This window comes from Hemitrygon akajei, chromosome 7, assembly GCF_048418815.1.
Source record: "Hemitrygon akajei chromosome 7, sHemAka1.3, whole genome shotgun sequence".
NCBI lineage: Eukaryota > Metazoa > Chordata > Chondrichthyes > Myliobatiformes > Dasyatidae > Hemitrygon > Hemitrygon akajei.
In genome coordinates this window covers 173,173,379-173,194,457 of record NC_133130.1, presented here as the reverse complement: position 1 = coordinate 173,194,457, position 21,079 = coordinate 173,173,379, and the positions used below count along the sequence as shown (strand labels likewise).

The 21,079-nt window shown below is 39.9% G+C and overlaps 1 protein-coding gene across 2 annotated transcripts in view; it reads right to left on the bottom strand.

The window, feature by feature from the left end:
* The window catches only part of LOC140731182 (multivesicular body subunit 12B-like), a 276,241-nt gene that overhangs the window by 45,286 nt on the left and 209,876 nt on the right, over positions 1 to 21,079 (bottom strand). For both annotated transcript variants that reach the window (XM_073052625.1, XM_073052624.1), the window contains exons 8-9: positions 15,387 to 15,442; positions 6,215 to 6,274 (exon numbers count right to left, since the gene is read on the bottom strand). In XM_073052625.1, coding sequence (XP_072908726.1) covers positions 6,215 to 6,274; positions 15,387 to 15,442 — 116 coding nt within the window. The remainder of the gene's footprint in view (positions 1 to 6,214; positions 6,275 to 15,386; positions 15,443 to 21,079) is intronic.

Genomic DNA, 21,079 nt, shown 5'->3' with positions numbered 1-21,079 from the left:
TTTCTGCCAAGAGTGGATGTGCTCTGCTGTTGTGGGACGTTAGGCCCTGTGGTCCAGCCAAGTGCTGGATGAAGTGCACGTCTGACCAGCTGTGCAGCCTCAGCATTGTAAGCAGCGGTACAGCACTGAAGCCGCCAGTTACTGCTGCTCACGTGGGACTGAAATTCAAAACCAAATACTTGGGCCCTCACCATTAAAAAGGGAAATACGTACTTAGCGACCACTTTATTAATTATCTCCTGTAACGAATAAAGTGGCCACAGCGCGCGTGTTCGTGATCTTTTGCTGTCGTAGCAGATCACTTCAAGGTTCGACGTGTTGTGCATTCAGAGATGCTCTTCTGCACACCACTGTTGTAACGTGTGGTTATTTGAGTTACTGTCGCCTTCCTGTCAGATGGAACCAGTCTGGCCGTTCTCCCCTGACCTCTCTCATTAACAAGGCGTTTTCACCCACAGAACCACCACTCACCGGATGCGTTTTTGTTTCTCGCACCGTTCCCTATAAACTCGAGAGCCTTGTGTGCGGACAGCCCAGGAGATCACAGTTTCTGAGATACTCAAACCAACAATCATTCCACAGTCAAAGTCACTTAGATCACATTTCTTCCCCATTTTGATGTTTGGTCTGAACCTCTTGACCATTGCCTGCATGCTTTCATGGATTGAACTGCTGCCACATGATTGGCTGACCAGGTATAGTATTTGCATTAACCAGCAGCTGTACCGGTGTACCTAATAAAGTGGCCACCGAGTGAAGGAGCCATCTAAATGCATTGCTCTGACTTTATAGAGGTTTAGTTATTTCCCATTTGGTACCTATCAATCGGTAAATTAGTAATTAGTCTATTATTGTCATATGTACAGTGACAAAACTACTCGACTCACAATGAGTTACTTCCCCCAAGCCGTCGGGCCGATCAACACCCCAACTACTAACACACCGCACCATGTCCCACCTCCAATACATACACATCCCCTAGCTTCGCTTTATGTAGTTACAATCAGACTATGCATATCACAGTTATTTGTACATTGTGTTTTATAGGATTGCTTTATATTTATATATATTGTCTTTTTATTGTGTTCTTTATGCTTATTGTGTTTTTCTTACTGCTGCATCAGATTTGAAGTAAAAATCATTTCATTCTCTTTTACACTCCTGTACTAAAGAATAACAATAAATAATATTGACTCTTAAAAAAAAATGTTTTGCATCTCATCCATACAAATTGCTTCAGCACGTGAGTGCTCGGAAGTAGAACAAGGGAAAAGCAGTAACAGAGAGCACCATGCTTTACAGTCCCAGCAATCCGGACTCCATTCCCAATGCTGCCTGAAAGCAGTCTGTATGCTCTCCCTCTGACTGCGTGGCTTTCCACCGGGTGCTCCGGTTTCCTCCTGCATTCTAAACATGAACTGGTTGGGAGGTTAATTGGTCATTGTAAATTGTCCCACGATTAGGCTAGGATTAAATTGGGGGATTTTATACTATTAATGAAAGAGGTTTCAATTATATAGAGCCTTTCATAACTTTGGGATACCTCAAAGCATTTCACAATGGAAGTCTCTGTAAGAAAAAAAAGAAACGCCAGAAACATTCAGGTCAGGCATGTTTCACTCTTGCAGTGTGAAAAAGTGGAATGGTTTCAGTTCCTACAGACAGGTGAGTCGGAGGCCATGGTGGAAACTAGCAGGAAGCTTCCCAATTCTGTCCAAGAGCAGGAGGTAGCTCTGACAGTATCATTGATCTACTAGCAAAAGAGGTGAGGGAGCATGTGTGAGGAAGAGTGTAGCAAGGGACACTGTATATATCCTACAAAGAGAAGGTTTAAACTGGACTCACATCGGTTCTTACATCCACTGCTTTAATTTAGTAGTGCGTGACTGCATTTAACATGTAATGGAAAACTCCTGCATACCACAGCCTTGAAGAATATCATCAGATTATATTTGACAATACTAGTTGACAGAAATGTTGGTCTAACATTATAGAAAGGATAACATTACAGAGAAGGTGCAGAAGTGATTTACTAGGATGCAGACTGGATTAGAGAGCACGTCTAATGAGGACAGGTTGAGCAAGCTAGGTCTTTTCTCTTTGGCTATCCACTCAATCTATGCCTCTTATCTTGTACACCTCTATCAAATCATCTCTCTTCCTCCTTTGTTCCAGACTTTTTCCGGGGGGATATCGCCAACACCAGGGGTATAATTTTAATGGCAATTGGAGAAAAATATGCAGAGGATAATTAATTTTTTTTTAAACACAGAGTAGTGAGTTATGGAACACTCTGTCAGGTATGGTGTAGAGGCAGATACATTTAAACTTTTAGATAGACATATGGATGTTAAAAAAAATGGAAGGCTATACAGGAGGGAAGGGCTAGATTGTTTTTTAGAATAAATTAAAAAGTTGGCACAACATTGTGGGCCAAAGGGCCTGTACTGTGTTGTACTGTTCTTTGCTCTATCACTGGGAGAACTAATTTTGTACCCAAGTCAAAGGTCAGTGAACAGACACTGCAACACCTCATACAAGTGCTAAGCCTTGGCAGCGCAGAAAACTCTCAATACAGCATTGAAGTGATGGCCAAGGTTACCTGCTCAAGCTTCCAATTTCAATCTAGAACCCACAACACAGCATCCGAGAGAACATTTCTTCCACAGAGGCAATCCAGATAAAGGCAGGCATATAGAACACACACATGTCCAACACTAGGGTCCAACTTACATGTTCTTGGTAAGAAAATGTCAGCAGCTAAATGCCACATTATATTCGTGTTAAAAAAAAACAAGTGGTCATTTAATGTTTTAAAATAAATGAATATGTCATGATGCTACTCCTGCACTGTAATCTCTTTTGGGCCCAAATAAGCCAGAAGATTATCTTATCTGCCATAATCATTGATACTTCTCAAAAATCTGTTTGTCTTCAACTTTGGGACTGAGTGCACACAAGTATGTGATCTAAGTGACTTTGCCCGTGTGATGAATGCTGGTGCCAGAAACTGCTGTTCTGGGATTTTCACACACAACAGTCTCTAGTGCCGTGTCTCCCATTTTTAGCCCAACGTCCGCCTAAAGCACTTTCATACTTGCCAATGCCCCTCTTAGGTACAACATAGTTTCCAGCACCCTTATTGTGTAAAACATGTCTATCATATGCTAACTTGATAAAAATGATTTTGCTTTAAATTTTTATTTGTCTTTAAACCTAGCTTACACAGTACCCATGTGCTGTACAGCAGCTTCAATATCAATGTGATCCTTGAACTTGATGGTTTTTAGAAATACCTGGTTCAAGTTGGGACAGCTAATGCCTTAAGTCCCCATGTGTAACAATGTCCAAGCGGTTTCTGCTTTTTGTGAGTATGTGGCTCACTGCACATGCGATGAAGAGCAGTTTGCCTCTTCTCCAAAGACCAGGAAACATCGTATGACAGAGTAGCCACATACCACAAAAGCCGACATTTTTGAAAAGCATTTTTGCTTCTTCATCATTCTGAATTTTGATAATTTCTTCTTGCAAGCTCTGTTCCTGTTATTCCACCTTGCAAAGAAATGGGTTAATTACATAGTCCAGAATTTCCAGATCATTAAATCCTCGAATCAATTCTGAAAATCCTTCTTCAATGACTGCAGATGTAAGCAGTAAGCACTCTTGAAGATCACTGCCTGTGAAAGAGAGTGCCATACTTTCCATGTAGGGAAACTGTGAGAACATCCTTCTCCCAATATTTTGCTTATATACTTCCAATTTTCCAATAAAAGTGGACACTACACTTTTTCCCTGCATTAAATTGAAATTCTCACCCTGCAGTTTCATTTTTAGAATGTTATTTTGTCATACAGATTGGCGAGGTATGCAACATCTCTACACAGAAGTTCAATCTTTTTTCCCAAGCTCTTGTTGACTTTGAGCAAAAATTCAACCACAGTGTCAAAAAGTTCAAAGAAGTGTTTTAAGCAGCAGCCTTTTGACAGCCAACACACTTCAGTTTGAAGAAGCAAGCGTTCAAACTCTTCATCATTATCTTGGCACAACTAGTGAAATACTCTGCTATTTAATAGATGAGCTTTCATTTTGTTGATAGCAGATATTAGAAGAGTCACGCTTGAAATGACTGGCTGAGGTTTCTGGCTGTGAGAGGTTGACGATGAATTACACAATGGATTGCAAACAGATTTGGAATTCCTCTTTTCAGAAATGCCACTGAACCAGCATGGCGACCTGTCATATACGGTGCTCCATCTGTAGCACAAGAAATCATGTTCCTAATCGGAATACTTTTATCCTCAATATACATTTTGAGCTCAAAGTAGATTGATTCTCTGTTGATATTTGTTTTTAACTTTTTAACAAAAGAGAATCCCTTCATAAACATTTCCATTTTTGGTAAACCATACATACACCATTAGCAATGCTCATTTGTCTCCCGTAGATGGCTCATCCAGTTGTATCCCAAATTCTGTTTTTTTTTGTAGCTCTGTGCATGGTTGGTACTCAATGTCTTCACTCGTTTTGTCATTATGATGAGCTACAGAGTTATTACTCAGAGGAATTGATTTTAAAATACTGGTATCCATTTTGAGAACAGTGGTGAGCATTTCTGATACAGCAGGCATTGTTAATCCTTCACCAATGTATGAGATTTTTGGAAATGTTGTAAGAAGCAATGAGACCACTCTCAAGGTCACTTTTAGCTTTCTTGGCAAATGACTCGAGTGTGCTGTGCTTTGCAAATGCTTCTTTCATCTTTCAAACGCAGGAACTAAATAATACCATAAGTAGCCCTTTCAGGGTGTCTTTTACGGAAGTGTTCCTGCAATCTTGATGGTTTCATGGCTTCATTAGACAGTACAGTGTTATAAATAAGACACATGGGTGCTGCTGATCTGACTGGAATGAAATAAAACTATATTCCGGGTATGTAACATTGTACTGATACACTTTCTGTAGTTTCTGTTCTTAGCCGGATTAGAATTCAAGGCTTCACCACCTTCAGAATCCTAGAGATCACACCGTATGCATTTATCCATCATTAATGGGGTTAAATTAAAATTAAAAATTAACACAAACTGGGAATGCCTATTGGATGTTGACAACAGCAGAAAGTTGACACGGTCAGGTAAGTTTCGTGCCTCAAGTTAGGGTGCCACTTATCGCCATCCAACCCCACCCCCTCAAGAATCTTGAACGCTCCCCCGACAACTTCTATTTCCCTTAACGTCCCCTTTGGACATGTAACCGCCCCCATTGGAAATCATTGCTGTGGAGTTTACAGACGGTGATGTGAAAAACAAACACATCCAGAGACTGGCAGTTCAGTAGGCAGAAATGCCTCGTTAATGAAAGAGGTCAGAGAATGGCCAAACTGGCTCAAGCTGACAGGAAAGTGACAGTAACTGAAATAACCGCACGTTGCAACAGTGGTGTGCTGAAGAGCATCTCTGAATGCACAACACGTCGAACTTCGCGGTGGATGGGTTATATCACCAGAAGACACGAACGTGCACTCAGTGGCCACTTTATTAGGCACAGGAGGTACCTCAGAAAGTAGGCACTGAGTGCACTTATTAGAAAAGGTAATATTCAGGGTCAGACTATGAGAAAAAATATTAAGTTTGACATGAGTTACTAAAGTATTCTCCCAATAAGAGGAGTTACAGTTACGTCTATATCAAAGTTTGAATCAAACAAGATACATCAATGAACAATCTCAGTGAGAGATGAGCACATTAAATTAGTGTGCAAGACCTTTGGCATTCAAACTCCAAGGCAACGATAACTGCTTATTAGCTAAAATCCAGCACATGTGATTCAGATGGTCTGCGATAGATGTTCTTTCACAAGATTAGTCTCATCAAAGAAGATGAAGATCAAATCAGGGAAATATGTGAATGACCAGGAATCGGGTTGGCAAATGGGTGGGGGCAGATGAAGCAGTGATTTTGAAGATAAGATGCAAATACATTAAATAACTTACTTCACGCTAGCTGAATGCATATAGAGAGCTTTTTCCTTTACATGTTCCAATATCTATCAACATATAATATAGTTTATTTCAAAATATTTGCTTTGCAACAAGAAAACAATCAAATTGTTTGCATCTGAACGCAGAATCATATCGTAGTCTTTACGCTTTAAGGCTGCCGTGCAAGGCACGACATAATAATATTCTCTTTCAGATGATTTAAACGAAGATACTTACTTCCCTTTCTATTTCAGCCAACGATTTGATTGTTATGCCCATTAAATCATCTGGCTGCACCTGAAATCAAATTGAAAAGTTCAAAATTGAGTTTTAATAGAAATGAATCTAAGACAAAACCCGGGAGTACAAAATTATAGCTAACATTAATTCTGCTAAACCACCAATACTAAACAAGGGTTATTTGACAGACTAAAACCTATGATTACAACTAATCGTTTTACGCATGGTTGCATATCTTTTTCAGATGCTTTCATGACAATAAGCTGCCTACAGTACTTTTGTTTTCAAAAATCTATTTACTCATCCCCAAATGTTAATGTAAAATTTTACAGCACAAATTCACCAGATAAAGATTTTCTCAACTCAATTGTAATACTGTGCACAACAATCTTACACTGTAGGAAACAGAAATAAGCCATTCAGCCCTTCTAGGACTTTACTCCTGGAACACAGGATATTCTGAAAGGACATGAGGGGCACAGACAGCATGAAAACACATCATCTTGAGGCAATGCTAAAAGCAAGAGGGCATAGGTTTAAGACAGGGGATCCCAACTTTTCTAATGTCATGGACCAATGCCATTAAGCAAGGGATCCGTGGACCCCAGATTGAGAACCCCTAGTTTAAGATTAGATGTGAGTGACTTAAAATAGATATCAGGGGCAGCTTCTTCTTGCAAAAGGTGATGCGTTTTTGTTAGTCGCTGACAGAAATAGTGGTTGAAGCAGGTACATCAGCAAAATTAGAAGTCATGGATAAGGGAGGTTTGGAGGGCTATGGGGCAAATGTGGAGAGATAGGACTTGCTCGCTAGGCAACACAGTTGGCATGCACGAACTGAGTCGAAGGACCCGTTTTCATGTTATACGACTCCATTTCTAGCATGACATTCAATATCATCATAGTTGTTCATTCGTCTCTGCACTTCAATATTCAAAACCTTGACTTCTACTTAGAACCTTAAATGAGTTATATGCTAGAGCAGGGGCTTTTATTATTGTCACGTTCACTGTTTATATGAGCAAGAAATTTCATTACACCCTGGAGTTTGAGGCAATAGAAGGGGCAAAGGCATGTTACCAGTGCCTTTGGGAAGATGGGGCTCATCAGCTATGCTTAGAAGCTCATCCAGGAGAAGGAAAACTCTTATCTCAAAGCTCCACTGCCTTGTGACTATACCTACTCAAAGGGAAGGCTTTGGGAGGAAACCCTGAAGAAAAATCTGTAGCTGGAGTCCCTAAGGGAGTCCTACACTGAGTTCGATGTGGAATGGCCACTCCTGCGATGCTGCTGGTGTCGAACTGTATCAGTCTTCCCTATTCCTTTGAGTTCAAAGTAAGCTAACAGCTTACTCTCCACATTGCACAGCCCTGGCTAGCGTATCTAGACAGCTACGACGTAACATCCATAGTTGACTCTGACCAACGGAGGCCTCAACACGAGGCAATAAACTAACCTGAAATCAAATCCCATCAAATGCATACTGGGTAAGTAGACTCCACCTTCGTTGCATCAAAAAGCCTCACAGCAGAAGGACACAAGCCTTTGGTGGAGTCGAGGAGAATTAACAAATTGGTATGTTAGCTGGGCAGAGTTTAATGTTACTTAGAGATACACCATGGTTAACAGGCCATTCGACCCAATAAGCCCATGCTGCCCTATTACACCTATGTGACCAATTAAACTACTAACTCTAGCATCCGCAGATTTTCTCTTGTTTGAGAAAGTCTGCAGATGCTGGAAGTCCAAAGCAACACACACAGAATGCCAGAGGAATTCAGGTCAGGCAGTATCAATGGAGAGGAGTGAACAGCTGACGTTTCGGGCGGCAACTCTCTTCAGGACAGAGAGGAAAGGGGAAGCTGCCAGCACAGATATAGAATAGAAGAGGATTAGTTTAGTGAGGGGAGAGCAAATGTCTGTTACCAGAGTTGATGGGTGAAGAAATGGGCAGAATTAGAGGGCTGACAGACATGGTAACTTGGAGAAAATGGTGGAAGTAATTTAGTGTGAGAGTTTGGACAAAACTGAAGTGTTAAGTGATTTGGGAATAAAAAAGGAAGTTAGATCAGAGATCTAAAGCAAGGAGGACCAAGTTCAGGGCAGGCTACAGATGAGATGACAACTGGAAAGTCCAAGCCTGGTAAGGAAACGGTAGAGTAGCACAGTGGCTGCCTCACTGCTCCAGTGACCCGCCTTCAGAGTCAACATGCACTCCCTGTGACTACACGACATCACACTCCCCCAATGCTCCAGCTTCATTCCACACTGCTATATTATCTAGCTACTGCAAATTGCTACGAGTGCGTACATGATTATTTGGAATGGATTTCTTTGTAGAAAATGTCTTAAAAGATAATGTTTTAACAAGGTTATAGAGTCACAGAAACCTAACCAGTCCAAGCCAAGCTAAGCTTGTGTCATTTTTCCCCATTTGGCCCTTCCAACCTGCACCTGGACCATAGCTCTCCACACTCCTCCCATCCATGTACCTAACCAAACTTCTCTTACATGTGGTCATTGGATCCACATCCACTTCTTCCGCTGGCAGCCCGTTCCACACTCACACCAGCCCCTGAAGTTCCCGCTCAGGTTTCCCTAAATATTTCACATTTTACCCTAAACCTATAACCTCTAGTTCTAGTCTCAACCGGCCTCAGGGGGAAAAAGCCTCTGTGACTATATCTATCTACACCACTCATACTTTTGTATAACTCCTCTCCTATTCAACCTTTCCTTATAATTCATGTCAACTCCCTCAAGACCGATAGCCAGAGTTTTTCTCCCAGAGGAAAAGACTAATACGAGGGAGTAAGGTGACTGGAGTAAAGTATTGTGGTGGCGGGGGTGGGGGGGTAATGTCAGAGGTACATTTTTTCTTTTACACTGAGAGTGGTGAGTGTGCGGAATGCCCTGTCAGGGGTGGTTGTAGGGGCAGATGCATTAGGGATTTTTAAGAAAGGCAAATGGATTATATAAAAGTGGAGGACTATTTAGGAGGAAAGGGTTCGATAACCTTAGAGTAGTTTATAACGTGGGCCGCAGGGGCCTGTACTGTGCTGCAGTCACCTGTTTCAGCATGAATTGGAAACGAAAGGTGGAATGATCTGCCCTGGGAACGATTCGTGGAACGAGCTGCCAGAGGCGGCGGTGGATGCAGGTTTCATTCCAACATCTCATGGATGGAAGGGGTAGAGATGCAGGCCAATGAAACTAGGCATAGCAACAGTCCGACATGGACTGATAGGCCAAAGAGCCCGTCTCTGTGATGTGGCGCTCTGTGACTCTATAATGAGAGAAGGACTAGTGGAACCAGCAACAAGGAGACGGAAATCTGTAACTTTGTGACATTTAATTAGGAGGAAGTTCTGACTCATCCGGCACGGGGTGTCAAGCAAGCAGTCATCCAGAGGTGTCTGTGACACGGAAGGACACCGGGAGAAGAGGTGTTGACATTTAAGCTATGGAAATGCACCTCGAATCCCAGCATTCTGTCAGATAAACTAGAAAGCAAAGGGCCAAAACCGGATCTTCAGGCAACCTCCACAGAATGAACAACTTCAGACTTGGTGGCTTCAGATTCATGATTTAATAGATTCCTAAACAGTTTGAAAGATTCCATTTTGGTACTGCAAAGCAATTACGTTCATTGTGGCTGGCTTTAGACGACAGTACTGAAAGAGCCCTTCACTGTCAGAGGCAGTATCTTGCAGCAAAGATGTTAAAATGAAGCCCTGACAGCTCTCTTTAGGAGAATGTTAACAATCCCATGATACTGCTTTGAAGAACAGCTGTGGAATCATCTTCAATAGCCTTGTAAATACTTGTCTTCTTACCCAGCAGCATCAATACAGGCAATCAGGTGATTCTAAATCACCATTTGTGGGGAGTTCGCTGTGTGCAAACTGGCTGCCACATTGTATGAACAGTGACAACACTTCACTGGCTGCAAAGCACTTTGGGACATTGTGAAAGGCCTAAATAATGCAAGTCTTGATCTTGAGCTTCACCAGGTTATTTTGCGATGAAATACACTAAGCTGCTGTGACATCTTCACTTCTTATTGGCAGCTATGCTGCTTAAATTATGTAGACATTTAATATAAAAAAATAATTTCAGTTACAGTCAAGCATACTCCCACTCCCTCAACAAAGTTAAAGCATTATTTTTTAATGATAGTATATTTTCTCCAGCAGAAATTCATTCCAAATAAACTTCCCATTTCATTTCAAAAGTTTGCTCATTTAACTCATCTGAGAGGTTTAGGTAATATCAAATAACCATAGCAAAGGACAATTAATTTTTAAATGGTATAAGAATGTAGAGGTGGAATTGCAGTAATTACTATATTACAGGAATTATTAATACACAAAGCAATTTTTAATTAAAAAGTTTCCCTATATTCCAGCTACTTGTGCTAAATTTTATTTGAATCAATATAACAGAATATTATGCTTTACCAGACTCTTCAAATACTCAGATGCTTTCATTTTACTGACAATATTAGATATATTGAAAACATAAAGCAGTACTTATTTATTTATTATTTAGAGATACGGCATGGAACAGGGTCTACCGGCCTAACGAGCTGCTCTGCCTAGCGACCCAGCTATTTAATCCTAACCTAATCACAGAACAATTTTACAATGATGTTGTGGTTAGCACAATGCTTTACAGTAAAGACAACTGGGTTCAATTCCCGCTGCTGCCCGTAAGGAGTTTGTACGTTCTCGCCGTCACTGCGTGGGTTTCCTCTGGGTGCTCTGGTTTCCTTCCACAGTCCGAAGACGTATCGGTCAGTAGGTTAATTGGTCATTGTAACTTGTCTGGTGATTAGGCAAGGATTACGTCAGGGAATTGCTCGGTGGCACAGCTCAAAGGGCCGGAAAGGCCTATTCTGCGCTATCTCAATAAATAACTAACCAGTATGTGTTTGGACTGTGGGAGGAAACTGGAGCACCTGGAAGAAACTCACATGGTCACAGGGAGAATGCACAAACTTATTACTGAGGGTGCCAGAAATGAACTCCCAAATCCGATGCCCCAAGCTGTAATAGTGTTGCACTAACTGCTACGCTACTGTAGCGCCTATCTTTCTTCCATCCTAGTGTGAGCAGTGGATAATGGTCCCCATTCATTTGCAGATTTGACAGTATAAGGCATGCAAAGATTACTTTTACTTGCATTATTGTCATCCCAATCTTTTCCTCACAATTCTTCCCCGGTTAAGGTGGCACACTAGAAATGGTACCTAAGCATGGTGCCATTTGCTTCCTTATACAACAATAAGAGTATTCCTGGGTGAAAGGAGCTCAGATTTCCTTACTAATGCTGGGAGAATTGCAACAAACTGCTATGTACAGTGCCTTGAAGAAGTATTCATCCTCCACAGCTTTTCTCACATTTTACTGTCTCAATTTCTAAATTTAAAATAAACTGAAGAAAGATTTTTTTGAGCTGCTATACAAAACATTGTGGAACATGTAAAAAAAAATCAAAAATCTGTCAACAATTTACTAAAAATTATAAACCAAAATTGTAAGGCTGAAAAAGTATTCATCCCCTTTGTAATTATTCTGCTAACTTTCTTTAGGTGCAATACTGTACATTTCCTTAATTTGTTGATGTAGAAAATTGGAGGATCACCTGAATAAATACCCCCTCCCTCTGTAAGGTCCAACAGAATGGTAGATTCTCAACACACCAAACTAAAATGAAGACAAAAGAGCATTCAAGGCAAGTTAGGGAAATTGTAAGAGAGAAGCACAACTCTGGGGAAAGGTACAAGACCATCTTAAAGGCATTGAATATACCTTGGAACTCGATCCATCATGAAAAAGTGGAAAAGATATGAAATCACAGCCACACTGCTTAGGTCAGGTTGCCCCTCTAAAGTTAATCACTGGAGAAGAATGGCACTTGAAAGAGAGGCTACTGTAATGCCAACATTCACTGAGAGAGCTGCAGAAGTCAGTGGCTGCAATTAGGGATGAAGTTCAGGGCTCCACAATCTCTAAGGCCTTGCACAAAAACAGGTATTTATGGATGAGCAGTACTTAAGCTCTGGCCAAAACAAAAGCATATCCTTGCAAACATCACTTAGAAGATTCTGCAAAGATGTGGAAGAAGATCTTGCAGTTGGATAGAACTAAAGTGGAATGCTTTGGCCTCGATACTGAGCAGTACACATGATTTAGTACTGTGCATCAGGCACGTAACACCACCCCTACTGTAAAGCATGGTAGTGGTAGTATTGTGGAATGGAGGTGCTTTTCAGCACCAGGGACTGGAAACCTGCTCAGGATTGATGGGAAGATAAATGCTGCCAAATAAAGGGAGATCCTAAATAAAAGCCTGCGAACCTCTGCCAGAAAACTTAAACTGGAGAGGAAGTTCATCTTTCAGCAGGACAACAACCCAAATAAATCAAGGAGTGGCTTCAAATGAAGAAAACTGTTGGCCTTGAATGGCCCAGTCAGAGACCTGACCTTAACTCGAAAAAACGTCTCTGGAAAGACGTCAAGATTGTTGTCCATTCCTACTCTCCAACTAACCTGGCACAGCTTGAACAATTTTGCAAGGAAGAATGGGCAAATCTTGCTTCATCACTTTGTGCAAAGCTAATAGAGATTTATCCAAATAGACTTTTGGCTGTAATGGATGTGAGAGATGGTTCAACTAAGTACAGAGCAAAGGGGGATGAATACTTTTGAGCTGCTGACACTTCAGTTTTTGAATCATTAGTTTTTCATGCTTTACAATTTTCCCTGTTTTTTAGGTTCTGTGAAAAAAAATGAGCATGTGATTCACAAGTAAAAAGTCTCAGTTAAATTGATCAAATTCTCTGGTTGTAATATTCATTTATGTGAACAAGGGGTTGGGGCTGAATATTTTTACAAGGTGCTGTGAGGATGAGTGACATTCCAGCAGAAAACTCATGGCATATCAGATCGCCAAGGAAACCTCTTTGCTCCTTGACAATGTCAGTTCAGATGGTAGTTTTTCATTTTGCATTTCCACCATTTACATACTTAATGCAAATGCATCTAAGGATGAAAACAAATGGTAATCACTTTAGTAATTTATATTATGTTAAAATTTCAAATTAAGACAAGTCCCTGAGGCCTGTCCTGGAGTTGGAGAACTGCCTCTGCGGGAGTGTGCATGGTTGGCAGGGAGGAAAGGAGTTTGTTTTGCTATTGTGTTGTCTTGGTATGTGCTGTTTTATTGTGTTCTCTATTGTTCTGCTGAACATTGTGGACATGCTATGTTGGCATTGCAATATGTCGAGACATTTGCGGGTTGCCCCCAGCACATCCTTAGTTTGTGCTGGTTGTTAATACAAATAATGCATTTCACCATTTTTCGATGTACATATGATTAAAAGTAAACAGCTATGCATTTGAAAAGAAAAACCAAAAGTGAATTTTCTGATTATGTTACATATGTAAATGAATTGTGACAAAACGTGCCTTAAGAGTACAGATTGTGTACCTTTAGGACTAATTCCTACCCACTAAGAAGATCACAGGTATAACATGGGCTTTTCCGGGTTGGCATCATGCCACCTTACTAAATACCATCACCAAAGACCACCCACCATCCAGGCCATACTCTCTCTCTCTGCTACCCATGGAAGGATGTACAGGAGCCTTTGGTGTAATAGCACCAGGTTCAGGAACAGTTAATACCTTTCAACCATCAGACTCCTGAACAGCGTGGACTTCACTCACCTCAACACTGAACTGATCACTAAACATAACCTATGCCCTCACTTTCAAGGGCTCTTATAACTCATGTTCTCAGTATTATTTACTTATTTATTATTATTTTATATTTGTCTTTTTTTGCACATTGGTTGCTTATCAGTCTTTGCTTGTGTGTAGGTTTTCACTGATACTAGTGTATTCCTTTGCTCTACTGTGAATGCCTGCATGAAAATATATCTCGAGAGAGTATTTGGTGACATGAACGTAATTTGATAATAAATTTACTTTGAACTTTGACATGTTTTGAAAAGAATTAGGTTCCCTAACATAGTAAAATATTTCACTGTTCTGTAGCAACTATCTCTTCAGTGATTACTACAAGAAAACAATTTTGTGGTCTAAAATATTCGGATTCAGAGTATTTCAAAACCATGGACCTTACTAATATAAATCTTTGTTTTCAATATTCTCTACACATTTTTCCCCACACAGTATACATAACATTTTATGCAGTCATTTTCAGTAGTACATCGGTTATGTTCAGGGAACTGTACTCGTAACCATGAAATATTTGTGGGTGACAAATATATTAGCTCAGATAAAATTCTTTTTATTGCCTTTCAGACATCATTTCATAGATTATTCCATGAGTCCTGAAGAAGTATCTCGGCCCAAAACTCCAACTGTTTATTCCTTTCCACGGATACTGCCTGATCTGCTCAGTTCCTCCAGCATTTTGTGTGTGTTACTCTCATTTCATAGAACGTTGTGTAACTAGCCATGAGAAACTGTAGATGTTTCTTAAATGGTTTCACCTCTATACACACAATATCAATTGAAGATAGCCTCAAATTTAAGTTGAAATGTCTACTCCTTATACCACCAACTACCTTAAATGATTCATTTTATTGTCCGAATCTTCTCCACACTTCTCAACTGGTGTTGATATTGCTAAACAACAATGTTCTTAAGTAATATTGATTGCTCTGAAACTCAGTAGAGGTACAGCTGTTGTCTAATTAAGATTTAGCACACCCTCGGAACTAGATTTGGAAAACAGTACAGAATAAATGTATTGGGCAGCAGGCAGCATATGCACACGGCAAAGTGAATTCATTCAGCCAAACTGGACAAGTCAAAATTGCAAACATATTTGAAAACTGGTTCATGTGGTTTAAGGCAGTCAAACATAATTCAATTAAAATTTAGAATATTTAGTTTCTAGTCTTAGTTATTTACACACTAGGAAGGCAAAGGATGACAAATTTCTGCAATATTATATTAGCTTAAATACAGCCTTCCCCTGTGTTTTTCTCTCAAAAGTGAACAACCTTCATATTTATCCCAAATATGCAGTGAAATTCAAGTACATAACTGTATATAATGTATCTCTAAATTAAAGATTAAAAGTTACATTTTAATTTGATACTTGGGTTTTAACCACAGTTGAAAGTACTTACAGCTTCTATTGCACTTGCGAATTTCTCTGAAATCGTGAAAGGCACGCCATCCATTGCTGAAACAGGCAAAAAAAGGTTAGTTAATTCTTTATGACCCTTGATTAGGGTTCTGTATTAAAGATTTACAAAGCACTGAAATGTGTGGCAGATCAAAAGTAATCATTTTTTAAAATCTGGAGCCCATTTTCGTGTAGCCAAGAATGAACTAATTTCATACAATAACAGCTCTACTTTAAATTTATTGAGCTATTAGGTAATTCACCTTAAAAATACAACCAATAGTGGGTTCCACTGCACCTTAAAGTGGAGAGTTTGCAGTGTAGCAGGTGGTTACATTTCCAGTCATTTAGATCCTTCTTGCTGAGACGTTTTAAGAGGGAACAGGAAGATTAGCTTGACACACTAGCAAATGTTTAATATTAAGAAAGTTTGTTCTGATTGAGTGGATGATGGGGTCTCTACGAAAGAAGGAGCAAGGCACTCCTTCGCTCCGCTAGACTGCAGGTCACCCTTGGGGGCAAGGACTAGCACCTGCTGAGCCCCCCCCTACACCCCCGAGCAGGGTCACGTGAAGCCACAGGAGCAGGGGGTGGACGGTCACATGCGCATATCACGTTCTGGTAATGCGACCACTGACACCAGGCAGAGAATCTTTGAAGAGTATTGATAATGGTTGGGGGGTGGGGGGGGGGGGGGTCACCCAACTTGAAAAGACATTGCCCAGAAGAAGACAATGGCAAACCACTTTGTAAAAAAATTTGCCAAGAACAATCATGGCTATGAAAACACAATGACTGCCTATGTCATGCGATACGGCACGAATGAACATTCTACTTGAGTAACTATTGTTGCACACAGGTCTGCTAGAGGGGAATAAAACAATCTGGAGTTGCAGCCTTTTTTCAGTGCACATTCCATGTCTTTAGAAAGCACGAAAGCTGTTAGCAAGAGTGGGAATAAGACATTAGTTTTTACAGCATCAACCACCATTCAAATGCAGAACATCTTTCAAAAGCTTTTATACCTCTGCTATCAGATTTCTGAATGGACGCAATGAACTAACCCATGAACACTACCTCACTATTTTTACTCTCTTTTTGCACTATTTAATTTAATTTTTAATATACATTTCTTATTGTAACTTATAGCATTTAACGTATCACACCGCAATGCTGTTGTGAAACAACAAATTTCATGACATACGCCAGTGATAGTAAACCTGATTCTGATTGCGACCAATCTTTTTTAGTTAAATTACAAATACCTAAGCTCTTGGCTTCTTTAAAAATAATATTGCTGGTTTTGACTTTAATACTACTTCCTAGGAAACTTCCATAAACTAACTGCAGCAACAGTCAAAACATTTTAATGATAAATTAATAAGGTTAAATGATACGTCTATTCAAAAGAGCAATCATTTTTATAAGTCACATTGCCCAAGTAAAGCAAGTTCTTTCAAAAAATTAATGATGTTATTGTAGAACACTGTATTAATGGACCACCTGCATATGAAGCCTGTCCCCTCAAGCACTCATTAGATCAAAATTTAATAAGAGTTATTGGGAAACAGCCAAACTTTTAGTTGGTTAGTGTTAGCCTCAGCATTCATGATTTATGACTTTATTCAGTTTCTCCCATAAAGATTTTTATGGTATGAATGATTAGTTCAAGAATTCTAAATTTTAAATTTTGCAGCTATCAGAAACATCACAATTCAGACATCAGGCCCTCTACAAATGTCCAATCATGCATGTTCAACCAAGTGAGCCCATTTAATGGAACACACTATTTATTTATTTTTATATAGAAATACAGCACAGAATTAGGCCCTTCTGGTCCAATAAGCCTGCGAAACCCGATTATAACCATATGACCAACTAACCTAATTTGTACATCATTGGAATATGAGAGGAAACCGGAGTACCCGGAGGAAACCCACACAATTATGGGGAGAACATTCAAACTCACTGCAGACAGTGGTGGGAATTAAACCCGGGTTACTGGCACAGTAATAGCATTTTTTACATTAACTGCAACACTTGACAACCAATCATCTGATTGTAATGGCTCTATCAAAAGAGACACATTTCAGAGCCTTTTTCTTCTATATCCTTTCATGTGCGCTCACCTCAGCAACAGGAACTTTATTTTTATTTGCTGACATTGATTTCTTTACTGAATAATTAGTCACTGTTGTACTATTCCTGCAACCTAGCAGTAGTAACATTAAATCGGTCAACCATATGATCAAAAATAAAAGAAAATCAGCCTTAAGAAATCAAGCAACACAAAATATCAGCCCACTGAAATTCATATTTAGTCAGAGGTATGTTGCCCATCAGAGTTCACAGATCATTCCTACTGCAAAGTGAACACATTGCCTATGGATGACATGAATCTGCTTTATAATATATACAAAAATAAATTTGTAATGTTTAAAATTGTGTTGTAAATTGTATTGTGTGAAATACTACTGAAATCAAGTAAAATATAATTTTACTTAGAGTTCCTAATCCTGTTTAATTCTGTATCAGAATGGAGAAGTAACTGAGAGAGGAGAAATTCTGAGAACAACATTTACATCAGATTTAAATCTTGAATCTTTATGCAATTTACAAAATTCCATCTAGGGTTCAAATTAAGTTTAAAATATCTTTTTAAGTAGATTATAGCATAGAGGTTACTGAAGCACTATTTGAACTTGCTTCTAAATACTGACTTCAGGAGAACTCGCATGACTCACGCCCCCGTACACTGGCAGCACAGCAGAGTAAACTGTGAGCAGTTTCAAACTCCTGCAAGTGCGCATCTCACACAATCTCTTCTGGTCCCAGAACACAATTTAGAGTCAGGAAAGCTCAACATCACCTCTACTTTTTCACCCACCGCACTGTACTTCTTCCTCCCCTCTGCCCACTTTCTTTCTCTGACTTCTCATCATCTTTTCCAATCCTGATGAAGGGTCTCAGCCTGAAATGTCGACTGTTTACTCTTTTCCATAGACGCTGCCTGACCTGCTGAGTTCCTCCATCATTTGGTGTGTGTTGCTTTGGATTTTCAGCTTCTAAAGACTTTCTCATACTTGTGCCTTTACTTTTGAAGGAGGCTGAAGAGAGTTGGATTATACACAATCATATTCAGGTCATTCTACAGATGCACAGCAGAGAGCATCCTAACAAGCTGCATCACTGCATGCCATGGAAACTGCACTGTGGCAGGCAGGAAATCTCTACAACAGGTAGTCAAAACTGCCCAACGCATCTCCGGCCCCAGCCTACCCACCGATAGGGTGCTGGAAAAGGGTCAGCATCATAAAGGATCCCACCCACCTTGCTCATGGACATTTGTCCCACTCCTATCAAAGAGGAGGCTACATAGATCAATGCCAGAACCACCAGACAGTTACTTTCCCCAAGCAGTAGGGCTGATCAACACCTCCACCCACTCACCCACCTCTCTACACCCCCCAACTACTACTACATTATCATTTCCTGTCAGAGTCACAGACACACACGCCCTAGCGGCATTTTATGGACATGCAATCAATGTATATAAACTATCTTTTTATGATTATTGTAATCATATTGTTTATTTTATGATAATTGGTTTTTAATTTTTTTGTGCTGCCTTGAATCTGGAGTAACAATTCTTTACACTGTGCACTGGAAAGTACATTAAACAATCTTCAATATTAAATGTAATTTTTAAAAAAATGTATTGCTACAATATACTGATTCAACAAATTTAAAGAGATTATACTGAAGATTCAATGTTTATATAAATTAACAGTAAGTAAATGATAATTCTCAGAAGTGATTTTCTAAACAATACACTAATTTAAAGATCTTCAATGTCCCATATAAAATAGTGGCATTAAGGGTTGAACTTTAGCCGCATTCGATGAGGCTGTGCACACAGCAGAAGAATCCAGTGGCAAATGAACTTTTTTAAAACTTCTGGGACTTATCCAGCAGAACGTGCCTTGCGGTTGTAATTATTTGAGTAAAGCAACAATACATGGTGCATTACAGCTAGTTCATTCACCTAGCACAAAGGAGGAAAATAAGGACATGCCACAGGCTCACCACTTTAATTAGCATTCTACTAAACAAACGAGCTTCAACACAGCTGTAATTAAACAGGGCTATAATTAAGTATATGCCCTTTATCATAATGATCATGGTTAAAAATGGCAAGTAGCATGAAACTGTATTATTAATCCTGTAACCTCACACTGAAATGAGTGTACATAGAAATCAGCATGTCAAGGCTGTCAAATTTTAACACTGCCTCTGTTGATAAAATACGTGCATTTAAAGAGTCTGCTGCGTTCTGATCAACAACTCAGCAACTTGAACTTTTCACCAATGATGTACAATATTCAAGAATAAAAGAGACCCGTTTATAGGCTTTTTAACCTCAATCTGTCAGATTTCCAAAAGGCACTATAGGAGAAAAGCTATTTTAACTAACTCAGCGGTAGAGGAAAAAGATGAACACATTATACTTAATTGAACAATCTTCTATCCCAATAGCTCTCCATTTTTGGGACAATTATTTTAGCTCGAGTAAATCAAAGTAAGAATGACAGCAGGTATTAGTCTCCACTTGGCAAGTTCATCGGCAGGGTGGCGAGTGGAATTCATGAATTTTCGCACGGAGGAACTGAGAGAAGTTTTACCCAAATTGTACACATGAACATTACCCAGAAGCACACTTCTGGGTAATGCAAGCAATTCAACGGTTCTATTTAACAATAAAATCATAAGCTGGATAACAAGAGGAAATCAGCAGGTCAGACAGTCTACGTTTTGGATCGAGACCCTAAATTGAAGTATATAAAGATATATAAAGCCAACATAAAGATGTGAGGAGGAGGAGGCATGAGCTGGCAAGCTATTGATGGCTCCAAGTGAGGAGGGATTGATTCGCAGAAGAAGAATGGTGGACAACAAACGGGTGGAGATAAAAACAGAGACTGAGGGGGGGGTAATAGGTGGAGGCAACTGAGGGCTGCAAATATTAGAATCTGAAATGAAAGGTAGGTGAAGAGGTACCAAATACAGGAAATATGGTGGACAGATGTAAACAGCGAGGGGAGGGAACCCGGTGGATAGATGGGCAGAAGGAGTGGTTTAGGGAGGGAAAAGAAATTGGAATAGGGATGTGAGCTTGGAAAGGAGGATACATGTGAGAGGATATGTACAGATCAGGAGAGAGAGAGGAGGATGGGGTGCAGGTCACATAAAGTAGAAAATTCAATGTTTATTCTGTCAGGTTGTAGACTACCCAGGCTGAATATAAGGTGCTGGGTCTTCTAGTTTGTGTTTGGACTCACCCCATCTATGAAGGCAGCCAAAGACAGACAGGTTGGGGTGGGAATGCGAAGGGGAATTAAAATAACGTGCACTCAGGAACTTTAGTTGGTGAAGGGCAGATAAAGCACAGGTGTTTGGCACAGTCTAGCTTTTCTCGCTGTGGTAGAGGCTGCAACATTGAGAACACAAAGTATTACACATGATTGGAGGAGGTGCGTGTGAATTACTATTTAACATGCCAGAAAATAACCTTGTCAGTTTCAGAGTATGCTATAAAGGGTAAAATGCCGATTTATCAAAAAGATTTAGCTTATGAGAGCTGGCTGTATGAAACTGGTTTGCATTCTACTGTTCTGGAAAAACAAGGAATGATCC